At 36.8% G+C, this 12,729-nt stretch overlaps 1 protein-coding gene across 4 annotated transcripts in view; it reads left to right on the top strand.

Annotated features, from left to right (window-relative positions):
* The window catches only part of ATP8B4 (ATPase phospholipid transporting 8B4 (putative)), a 243,207-nt gene that overhangs the window by 85,299 nt on the left and 145,179 nt on the right, over positions 1-12,729 (top strand). For all 4 annotated transcript variants that reach the window (XM_025472826.3, XM_025472825.3, XM_025472827.3 and 1 more), the window contains one exon: positions 345-406. In XM_025472826.3, the coding sequence (XP_025328611.3) occupies positions 345-406 (62 nt within the window). The remainder of the gene's footprint in view (positions 1-344; positions 407-12,729) is intronic.

Here is a 12,729-nt window from a genome sequence, read left to right as displayed (position 1 = left end):
AAGTCTCCATTCCTCATTGAAGATCTCAAAACGTATAGTTTTCTCCAGAACTGGGTGGCAGAGTAAAGGGCATATTGTCTTCTTAGAAGCACCTAAAATTGTGTGGGAATTAAAAGAGCATGTGGCTAGACTTGTTCCATTGGTAACACCCATGCTAAGGGATATGAGAAGGCTATTGATTCAGATTTAGGACACATGGAGCTGGGTTCAAGGTAAGTGTAAACTGTGCTAATTTTGGATTGATGCTGATATTGTCCAAACATATGAGCTCAAAATATTTTTTGTGTCCCCCTTTGTGCTGGCAAAGTATGATTTAATATGTTCACAAACATTTTGACTTTCAGTTTCGCCATAAGAGTGATAATCAAGTGAATAATCGGCTATCTGAAGTGCTCATCAACAGCAAGTAAGAAATAAATTCTTTGGGTTATTTTTAAGATTTCTGGGACCACAAAACAGGTCTTGACAATTGGTGGCTTTCTCTTTTAATTAAGTATATGTTATTTTTCCCTTTCAGTTTATTAAAAACTATGATGTAAGTCCATTTTATCTTCATGGCTTTTTTTTTTTATTGTTTAGCCAATGCTTGTGCTACCCATTCAACCTCAAATCCCTATGGAGTTTGTTTTGTGGAATACAGACACATCATTATCATTTTTCATTTCTAGGTCTAATACTACTTAAAATTGACACCTATGTTATATCTTGTATGTAGTCGATGTTTCACAAATATGTAATTAATTAATTAGCATTAATTAATATGTAATTATTTAATATTTCTGAGAAATATTGCTAGAGAGACTTTGACACATTACTGTATCAGGTATAGTGATAAAAATCTTGCATTTACTTGAAAGTTGAATTTAGAATGGATTATCTACCATAACACAGATTTTAACTGCTTTAGAATTGATAAATATTTATGAGAATGATTCTTGAACTTGAAATGCTTTAAAACATGTATTTACACGCTAATAACAGTAGAAACACCTCTGGAAAACTTAGCAAATGTAAATTTCAAATCTTCATTCCATTGTTTCTTAATCTTTGTCCCTTTTTTGCTAATAATAACATGTGACAAAGTAAACTTACAATGTACTTCATTTGGCAGTCAATCACATTTGCCAATGGTTTTCAATCATTTGGTTACTGTGAAGAATATAGTTTTTAAAGGAAATATCATAAAATGAATTAATCATATGAGATGAGAAATTCTAAGAAATAATAAAGATATCAAGAGGGACTAGGTGTAATCTGGACAATAATTGGTAGGATTGAAGTAGTTAATCCCTTTCCATAACTAAAATGTTGACTGATCACTAATAATATAATGAATGCATATAGTTTTTAAATATTTGCTTGTTTTAGAAAATAGTGTTAAATGCACAATGAAGGAAAATGATCATACTTTAATACTATAATGATAGAGACAGAGCTTCTGAAAGTGTGATTCTGGCATGACATGGATAAGCCATAAAGATGCTTGGAGCCATGTGGTTCATCTCCAATGTTAACAGGTTTTTAATTGTTGCCCCTATAGTACGGTGTTTAAAAGCTTGGATTTTGCACTCAGAAGGACTCGGAGCATGAGTATAGTTTTGACCCTAAATAATTCTGTGGTCTGGAGCAAGTTCTTAAGAGGTGGTGAATCTTTGTAAGCTAATGCAATGTGTGGCTTTGAGCTGTGTAGCTGCATATCTTGACTTTCTCAAGTCTTGCAGTTCTAATGGAGTATTAGATCTACCATTAATATGATACAACTAATACCCCAAAGGAACATTTGATAATAAATCTTATTCCATTGAAATATCATCTTGTATAAAGTGTGTTTAAACTATGTACAATTACATAATGAATTTAAAATAATGGCCCTAGCCTATCTTTTAATGTCCTTCAAATTACCAGTTAAATCTTGTGGCAATACTTGGGCATGATAGATATTGGGACCTCTACTTGGAGGCCAAGGGATTAACCCAGGAACTTAGATATTCAGAAACTTGATGATTGTATGTCTTCCACACATACTAGCTATCATTATCATTATTGTTAGAAGCAGTATTACTGTTACTTTCTTATGGTTGCCTATAGCTTTCCATTGATTCCTTAAGAAGTAGCATCTCTTTGTAATTCAAAATGGGTGTGATGTTTTGATACGTGTTGTTGCTGATTCTATAAAGTTGAAAGGAGAAACACATATTATTGAGTATGGAGTGTTGTTTAGGATTCGGTAAGAAATCAGGCAAGACTTTCCATTTATAAGATTACCCATTACTGTGCACTCCTCTAGGGCAGGGGTCATCTCTTGATTACATCTGTGTCCCTGGAGCCTAGCACAATGTCTATTTAATTTTCAGACTGAGCAGTAACAAGTATCCTCGCTGAAAGAGCAATCTGCCAGGGGACCTTGATCTGTCTAATTTTACTGAGTTCTATCATTGGCCAATTCCAGTGGCTGGGGTGGTGGTCTTTGTACAGTGTACTCAGGCTATGGAGACTGGCTTTCTAGTTTTTAGATTTTGAAAAATTGTAGAGATCAAATGGACTCAGATCTGAGATAGCCCAGGGAGCTTGGAGTCCTCCCTTCGAGCTGGTAGTTGTAGAAGATACTGCTGGGGCTCTACCTAGGTCCCCACTGTCTTCTGTGCTCATCTCCAGCTTCTGTGTGCATTGCTTGTAAGTACTTGCCCCTGCTGTTTTCTTCAGAGCACTGCCATTGAGCTACCGGAGCCACTGACTGATGGGTGCAAGAGTGTGAAAGAGCAGTGCCCTTGACTCAAGTTGAGCAAGCTCTGAGGTTAATTTGTACTCTCAAGCACTCCTTGAGATCAGATGGAGGATGAGTCGTTGCCTGCAGTTACACCCTGTGTGGCTTTTTCCCTTTTTCCTGTGTTGCTTTTCATGTCCCTTCCCGGTTTTTCCTGGAAGTACTTTCCTAATGAACCCTTTGCATGTCATACTTTATCTTAGGATCTGTTTCTAAGGAACCTGATGTAAAAGAGTAGTTAACATATACTAGATCCTATTGCAATGTTGATGTATATTAGGAAAGTGCTTTTGGGTATATCCATGGCACCTGTGGGTTCTGATCCAGGACTAAAGAAAGATGCCTGGAGGGGATCAGTGGAGTCCAGGTGTTGTTAGAGGTGAGTGTCATAGTGCGGTGGGTACAGCCAGGTACTTATGGCTTCCTTTGTGCGCTGCTGGCAGAAAGTCTTGGACTTGGGGCCTTTATATTAGGAAAGGAGCCATCATTGGCTTGTCTTGGAAAGAGTGGAGACATTGTCAGCCTCAGGGTCAACATCTTTGAGGGGAAGAAGGTGGGATGAAAGCACTCAGTTAGGCAGCCACTCGCCACATGTGGCTAGTGAACACTTGCAATGTAGTGGGTCCAAATTAAGTTCTGCTGTTAAGTACACACCAGATTTTGAAGACTTAGTGCCAGAAAGAGAATATGATATGTCAATAATTTTTTTATATTTGTTTCATTTTGAAATGATAATATTTTGTATATACTGGTTAAATAAAATATATTATTAAAATGAAATTTACCTGGTTTAAAAAATTTTTGTTCTTTTACTTTTTTTATTTTCAGTGTAGTTAACACACAGTGTTAAATTAGTATCAGGTGTACAATACGTGATTCAATACAATACCCGGTGCTCATCAAGAGAAGTGTACTCTTAATCCCTTCCGTCTATTTCACCCATCTTCCCGTCTACCTCCCCTCCAGTAACTGTTCTCTGTAGTTGAGTCTGTTTGTTTTTTTTTTATTTCTCTCTTTTTCTTTGCTCATTTGTTTTGTTTCTTTTTTAAAAAGATTTTATTTATTCATGAGAGACACTGAGAGAGAGAGAGAGAAAGAGAGAGAGAGAGAGAGAGAGAGAGAGAGGCAGAGACACAGGCAGAGGGAGAAGCAGGCTCCATGCAGGGAGCCTGATGTGGGACTTGATCCTGGGTCTCCAGGATCATGCCCTGGGCTGAAGGCGGCACTAAACTGCTGAGCCACCCAAGATGCCCTGATATTTGTTCTTCTCTTAGTGGCTTGTTTCACTTAGCATTGTACTTTAGATCTATCCAGGTTGTTGCAAATGTCAAGATATAAATTTATATATTTATATATAAATATATAATATATATTATATATATTTACTATATATATCATTTCTTCTTTATGCATTCATCTATGGATGGACACTTGGAATACTTTCATAATTTGGCTATTGTAATAATGCTGCAGTAAGCTTAGGGGCATATTTACCCATTCAAATGAGTGTTTTTGTGTTCTTCTTTTTATAAATTTATTTTTTATTGGTGTTCAATTTGCCAACATATAGAATAACACCCAGTGCTCATCCCGTCAAGTGCCCCCCTCAGTGCCTGTCACCCAGTCACACTCCCCCCCACACACACACCTCCCCTTCCACCACCCCTAGTTCGTTTCCCAGAGTTAGGAGTCTTTCATGTTCTGTCTCCCTTTCTGATATTTCCCACTCATTTTTTCTCCTTTCCCCTTTATTCCCTTTCACTATTTTTTATATTCCCCAAATGAATGAGACCATATAATGTTTGTCCTTCTCCGATTGACTTATTTCACTCAGCATAATACCCTCCACTTCCATCCACGTCAAAGCAAACGGTGGGTATTTGTCGTTTCTAATGGCTGAGGAATATTCCATTGTATACATAGACCACATCTTCTTTATCCACTCATCTTTCGATGGACACCGAGGCTCCTTCCACAGTTTGGCTATTGTGGACATTGCTGCTATAAACATCGGGGTGCAGGTGTCCCGGCGTTTCATTGCGTCTGTATCTTTGGGGTAAATCCCCAGCAGTGCAATTGCTGGGTCGTAGGGCAGGTCTATTTTTAACATTTTGAGGAACCTCTGAATAGCCAGGGGAATTTTAAATTTTTTTTTAATTTTTAAAAATTTATTTATGATAGTCAGAGAGAGAGAGAGAGAGAGAGAGAGAGAGAGAGAGAGAGAGGCAGAGACATACATAGGCAGAGGGAGAAGCAGGCTCCATGGGACTCCATGGAAGCAGTCCCCCTACGTGGGACTCGATCCCGCATCTCCAGGATTGCACCCTGGGCCAAAGGCAGGCGCCAAACCGCTGTGCCACCCAGGGATCCCACCAGGGGAATTTTTAAAAAGAAAACCATAGCTGGGGGCATCACAATGCCAGATTTCAGGTTGTACTACAAAGCTGTGGTCATCAAGACAGTGTGGTACTGGCACAAAAACAGACACATAGATCAATGGAACAGAATCGAGAATCCAGAAGTGGATCCTAAACTTTATGGTCAACTAATATTCGACAAAGGAGGAAAGACTATCCACTGGAAAAAAAGAGAGTCTCTTAAATAAATGGTGCTGGGAAAATTGGACATCCACATGCAGAAGAATGAAACTAGACCACTCTCTTGCACCATTAACAAAGATAAACTCAAAATGGATGAAAGATTTTAATGTGAGACAAGATTCCATCAAAATCCTAGAGGAGAACACAGGCAACACCCTTTTTGAACTTGGCCACAGTAACTTCTTACAAGATTCATCCATGAAGGCAAAAGAAAGAAAAGCAAAAGTGAACAATTGGGACTTCATCAAGATAAGAAGCTTTTGCACAGCAAAAGATACTGTCAACAAAACTCAAAGACAACCTACAGAATGGGAGAAGATATTTGCAAATGACGTATCAGATAAAGGGCTAGTTTCCAAGATCTATAAAGAACTTGTTAAACTGAACAGCAAAGAAACAAACAATCCAATCATGAAATGGGCAAAAGACATGAAGAGAAATCTCACAGAGGAAGACATAGACATGGCCAACATGCACATGAGAAAATGCTCCACATCACTTGCCATCAGGGAAATACAAATCAAAACCACAATGAGATACCACCTCACACCAGTGAGAATGGGGAAAATTAACAAGGCAGGAAACAACAAATGTTGGAGAGGATGTGGAGAAAGGGGAACCCTCCTGCACTGTTGGTGGGAATGTGAACTGGTGCAGCCACTCTGGAAAACTGTGTTCTTTAGTTAAACACTCAGTAGTGCAATTATTGGATCATAGGGTAGTTCTATTTTTAATTTTTTGAGAACATCCATACTGTATTCCACATTGGCTATACCAGTTTGCATTCCTACCAACAGTGCAGGAGGATTCCTTTTTATCCATATCCTCTCCAACACTTGTTGTTCTGTGTTTTTGATTTTAGCCATTTTGACAGGTGTGAGGTGATATCTCATTGTGGTCTTGATTTACATTTCCCTGATGATGAGTGATGTTGAGCATTTTTTCATGTGTCTGTTGGCCATCTGTATGTCTTCTTTGGCGAAATGTCTGATCATGTCTTCTGCCTATTTTTGATTCAATTATTTGTTTTTTTGGCATTGAGTTATAGAAGTCTTTTTAAAAAATATTTTATTTATTTATTCATGAGAGACAGAGAGAGGCAGGACATAGGCAAAAGGAGAAGCAGGCTCCTTGCAGGGAGCCCGATGTAGGACTTGATCCTAGGACCCCCGAGATCATGTTCAACTGCTGAGCCACCCAGGTGTCCTGAGTTGTATAAGTTCTTTATATATTTTGGATATTAACCCTTTATCTGATGTATCATTTGCAAATATCTTCTCTCATTCAATAGGCTGTCTTTTGGTTTTATTGATTTTTTCCTTCACTGTACAGAAGCTTTTTATTTATTTTTAATTTTTATTTTTTTTAGATTTTATTTATTTATTCATGAGAGACACACAGAGAGAGGCAGAGACATAGGCAGAGGGAGAAGCAGGCTCCATGCAGGGAGCCTGATGTGGGACTTGATCCTGGGACTCCAGGATCACACCCTGGACTGAAGGCGGCGCTAAACCGCTGAGCCACCAGGCTCCCAGAAGCTTTTAATTTTGATTCACTCCTAATAGTTTGCTTTTGTTCCCCTTGCTTCAGAAGACTTATCTAGGAAAATGTTGCTACAGTTGATGTCAGAGACATTACTATGTGCTCTCTTTTAGGATTTTTATGGTTTCAGGCTTCACATTTAGGTCCTTGATCCCTTTTGAGTTTATTTCTGTGAATGATGTGAGAAAGTGGTCTAGTTTAATTCTTTTGCATGTAGTTGTCCATTTTCCTGACACCATTTGTTGAAGAGATTGTCTTTTACCCATTGCATATTCTTGCCTCCTTTGTTGATTAATTGACCATATAATTGTGGGTTTACTTCTGTACTTTCTGTTCCGTTCCATTGACCGCTGTATCTATTTTTGTGCCAGTACCATACTGTTTTGATTACAACAGCTTTGTAATATAACTTGAAATATGGGATTGTGATACCTTCAGTTTTGTCTTTTTTTTTCAAGATTACTTTGGCTGTTTGGGGTCTTTTGTGGTTCCATACAAATTTTAGGATTGTTTGTTCAGTTTTGTGGAAAATGCTGTTGGTATTTTGTTAGGGATTGCATTAAATGTGTAGATTGCTTTGGGTAGTATGGACATTTTAACAATATTTGTTCTTCCAACCTAAAAGCATATAAAGTCTTTATATTTGTATCATCTTCACTTTCTTTCATCAGCATTTTATAGTTTTCAGAGTACAGGTCTTTCCCCTTCTTGGTTAAGTTTATTCCTAGGTTTTTTATTATTTTGGTACAATTATAAATGGGACTGTTTTTTTAATCTCTCTTTCTGCTACATTATTAGTGTATAGGAATGCAACAGATTTCTATACATTGATTTTATATCCTGTGACTTTACTTAATTTATTTATCAGTACTACTGGTTTTCTGGTGGAGTCATTAGGGTTTTCTATATATGTAATGTATAATGTATATATATATGTATACTGTCATCTGCAAATAGTGAAACTTTTACTTCTTCACCTGTTTAGATGACTTTTGTTCCTTTTTGTTGCCTGACGTGGCTAGGACTAGTAGTACTATGTTGAACAAAAATAGTGAGAGTGGACATCCTTGTCTCATTCCTGACCTTAAGGGAAAAGCTCAGTTTAAAAAAATTTTCTTTGAATGTGGTTACTAGAAAATTTAAAATTATTTATGTGGCTCACAATTGTGGCTGGCATTCTATTTTTTTTTTTTTTTTTGGATGACACTGCTTAGTGCAACACCTTTAGATACCTGTGAAAGAACAGAGCAGAGAAGAAAACGAACTCTGTGCTACAAGCCTAGTCTACTGATTCTCAGCCCAAGATTCTCTGTGAGATCCTGCAGGCTACCAGCATTATGGTTTGAGTAACTATTAACAAATAGGCTCAGCATTACTTTTTCTTAATATTTTATTTCCCTGACATCTTCTGAACTTACACTTTTGCACTAGAACAATGTAGGTTCAGATGCTGCAGTGAAATTACCCTTTCAGTCTGAATGTTTCCTTGACATCTCTAGATTTTATTTTATTTTATTTATTTATTTATTTTTATTGGTGTTCAATTTACTAACATACAGAATAATACCCAGTGCCCGTCACCCATTCACTCCCACCCCCCGCCCTCCTCCCCTTCTACCACCCCTAGTTCGTTTCCCAGAGTTAGCAGTCTTTACGTTCTGTCTCCCTTTCTGATATTTCCCACACATTTCTTCTCCCTTCCCTTATTTTCCCTTTCACTATTATTTATATTCCCCAAATGAATGAGAACATATAATGTTTGTCCTTCTCCGACTGACTTACTTCACTCAGCATAATACCCTCCAGTTCCATCCACGTTGAAGCAAATGGTGGGTATTTGTCATTTCTAATAGCTGAGTAATATTCCATTGTATACATAGACCACATCTTCTTTATCCACTCATCTTTCGTTGGACACCGAGGCTCCTTCCACAGTTTGGCTATAGTGGCCATTGCTGCTAGAAACATCGGGGTGCAGGTGTCCCGGCGTTTCATTGCATTTGTATCTTTGGGGTAAATCCCCAACAGTGCAATTGCTGGGTCGTAGGGCAGGTATATTTTTAACTGTCATCTCTAGATTTTAAATGGCTCTTGACCATCATCTTTTTGGGCAACATATTCCATTTTATACTATACTTTCCTGAGCATCAGTAAATTTTGTGTAAGTCTCTTAAACTCTTTCATAGAAACACCCATCAATATTATTCAATCTTTTTTTTTCTTTTTTTTTTTTTGGAAATTATGTGTATTTGTAGGGAAAAATATGGACTTTTATTTTTTTTTTACTACTGCAGAGTATTGTCTCTGCACTCTTGCAGTCTGGTATTCCTAGATGCTGCATAATAGTAGAAGCAAATTCCAGTAGGAACAATTTTCTTTGTTTGTTTAATCAACTTTTCCAGTTTCATTGAATGATTGAAGGATTGAATGAATATCCCATTGGATATTAGGACTGAAAATTTGTCTCATTTTTTCCCTTTAGTATATAGTCTATATAGTCTTTTTTTCTGTTACAAAAATAGCATATGTGCATTAAGAGAAATTTGGAAAATAAGAAAAAATAGAAGAAAATATAGTATCTATACTTCCTGCTATCCAAAAGTAGTTATTGTTACTGTTTTCTTGTTTTTCCTTACTGTCTTTTTTTCTATGCCAAGATTTCTTATAATTCTGTGTGTGTGTATATGTATGTGGACCCTTCAGTTTTCACTTCACGTCATATCATTACCATTTTCCCAATGTCTTTAATATGGTCATTATACAAGTAATTTATAAGGGCTGTATAACATTTGGTTGAGTGCATGTCTCATAATTCAAATAACCTATTTTCATATTGCTTGATATTTAGTCTATTTTCAATTAAAAAAATAATTTCTTGATCTTTCTAAATTGATTGATCCTTTTTCCATAAGACTTTTTGTGACGTATTTATAAAACTCAGCTAGGATGACTAAATGAACACATTATTTGAAATAACGAGAACTCGGAGCATTATTAGCTCACTGACAACAGCCTTTACCAGAGCATCTAGGGATTAAGTCTAAGTAGGACCAGGTTGAGCATATTTAATGAACCCTGGGAGGTTTCAGTTCCATCAAACATGATTGTTTCCTGAGGGGTGGCTATCAGACCATTGTCACCAAGTTCCAAGTTTATCTCTTCTTAATCATAGCAGAACATGCGAAAGAAACCCCATGTTTTGCTTTTAAAAAAATCTATTAGTGACGGGAGTGCCTGGATTGGTTAAGCATCTAACTTTGGCTCAGGCCCTGATCCAGAGTCCTGGGCTCAGCTCTGCTCCCTCTCCCTCTGTCCCTTCCCCACTACCGCCTGTGCTCACACTCTCTCTCTCTCTCTCTCAAATCAATAAACAAAATCTCAAAAAAAATGTATTAGTGGCACATGTAAATCCACAAACATCAATAATCTGAAACAATTTGAATATGTTTTATATTACAATTACTAGCTATATAGCATTCATATATTAAGTATATGCATCAGTTCTGAACTGCAGATCTCCTAGAGGAAATTTGGGCAGTGATTCAGTGTGTGGCTAGCAGATCCTTAAGGCAGCTATGAAGGAACTCTTCTCTTCTTTGTCCTGCCAGAATAGAGGTATATGGACAGATGATCAAAAGATCTATCAGTTGCTCTTGAATTCTTGGAAAAAATCCAGAAGAGGGAGACTACATTTATAGTATTCTCCTATGCTAGATTTGATTCCAAATGTCAGTCTTGGGTGAGTGGATTATTGTTCTTGTTAAACATGCTTTCTTTTTCTCCTTGAGCACCTGCAATAAAAAATACCAAAGTTCATTGAACTTAATGAGGCTGAAGCTGACATATTCATAGTGTGTCTGTATGCTTCTTTTAAGCGGGGGAAAAGGAGACACTTGAGGTTCTCAGATTCTGTTGATCCCATGGGAGGACCTATAATGCACCCTGCATTGAGTTATCTCTCCTTCATCTGCACTTGTGGGCTTACAATTGGACTGAAGACTTCTGTAGTTATACATAGGCAGAACACAAACTCTCTGAGTTTATCTCCAGCTTAGATAATTTACATGTTATGATGGTACTACTGGGTCTAGGGGACAGCTATTTAGGGTCTAGTATGAAGAGTCCTGCATATTTAAAAGGAAAACTTGAGGCAAAAATCTTGATTATTCTTTTTAAAAACAATGTTAATAAAACACACCATTATGGGTATAAATAACGATAAGTTCAAAAGCAAGCTAATAGGAGTAGTCTTGGCACTTTTTGGACTAAGTGGAAGTGATTCAAAAATTAACTTAATTTTTAGCTCATGCTACTAACTCACAGTAAAAGCAATTCAAAAATAGTTTCATCTTCAATAAATAAATTTCAGTTTTTTTAAGACTTGGGTTGATAACTTCTTAGGCAGTTTCTATGTGTCAGTTTTGCAGATGGAAGGCCGTGGAAGCCCAAGCCAGTGGGCTGGTTTCTGTATGTGAACTGTGACATTGTTATAGTTCTTATAAATGATTTTCCATTGTAATCAATTATTTTGGATGAATACAATTTTTTAAAGTTGTGGATGTCTAGATGATGACTATTTCCCCAAATGAGGTTCATCTTGAAATAATAGGAAATCATAACACTTTCAAAACTCTGCATATGAGCTTTTCAGTGGCATTTCCTAATTTCTTTTTAAAGTTGATATAAGCCAGATGTTAGCTGCTCCCCTTCCCTTCTCTTAAAGCTCCCTCAAAGACATCCCCTGCCCATTTCCCCATAAAGTCATTAAAGAGCAAGGTAGAGTTGACTGAAGATTTGAGTCAAGTTTATTTCACACACCCCACAACTAACAATTTGAAATCCTATTTTAACATTTTCTTCCCCATGGTTCTCTTCCTCTGCTTCTGGACTTTGTAATCTCTCCTTCTCCCATTCAGTACTCAGTATAGTTGACTCCAGTCTCTTCTCTCAGTGTCTGGACCGCTCATATTTATCTTCCTTTTATTACTCAAAGTAGTTTGGTTCTTCCTTGGCTCTGAACTCAAACCTGTCATAGCTGCTTACCAAAATAGAAGGCTCTTCTATAACTAGGACACACTTATCTTAGATAATAATGGAAGTAAAAAATATACCAAATTCTATATAACCTTTAAAACTCGATTTTCTCTCTTTTTAAAAATAGGTTTATGCATCTCTTCACAGTTGTCATAGGATTTCTTTTCAAAAAACACCCCCCCCAAAAAAAAGGAAAAAAAAAGAAAAAACAAACCCAAACCTAAGCCACAAAGGCATTGGAATTGTTAGAACATTAACTTTAATGAGGTAAAGCTTTTTTAAGATCTTAAAATCTGAGAGCCAAATGAGATCATAGTATTATAGTGGGTAAATTTGGTTTTCATCAGAGCTCGCAGGTTGTCTATATCAAACCAAACAAATGTTAATAACATTGTTGGCTACTTATCATTAATAAACTATACATACATTTCTACTATAGGGACATTTTGCTTTAGATCTCGTGAGATAATCTCAATGGGTCAATTTTAGATTGGCACATTATCTGTCTTTTGTGGGTATAAAGTTAAGAAAACTTAAAGAGTATGAATAAAACATAGAAATTACTTTTGATTCCATCACTCAGATCAGAGTAAACTACAGTGTGCTTGTGAAAGCATTTTATCTCTCCCTTTCCTCCTCCATCTTTACTCTTTCCTTTCTACTCTTCTACACAATATTCATTTTAAAAATACTTGAGATTATATTATATCCTATTGTGGTTTGAAGGTACTCCTTCCCCAGTATGTCCACTGGAACCTGTGAATGATCTATTTAGAAAAGGGCTTTTGC

The sequence above is a fragment of the Canis lupus genome, chromosome 30, assembly GCF_003254725.2.
Source record: "Canis lupus dingo isolate Sandy chromosome 30, ASM325472v2, whole genome shotgun sequence".
Lineage (NCBI taxonomy): Eukaryota > Metazoa > Chordata > Mammalia > Carnivora > Canidae > Canis > Canis lupus.
Note: the sequence above shows the minus strand (reverse complement) of the source record. Positions and strands in the feature narration are given on the sequence as shown.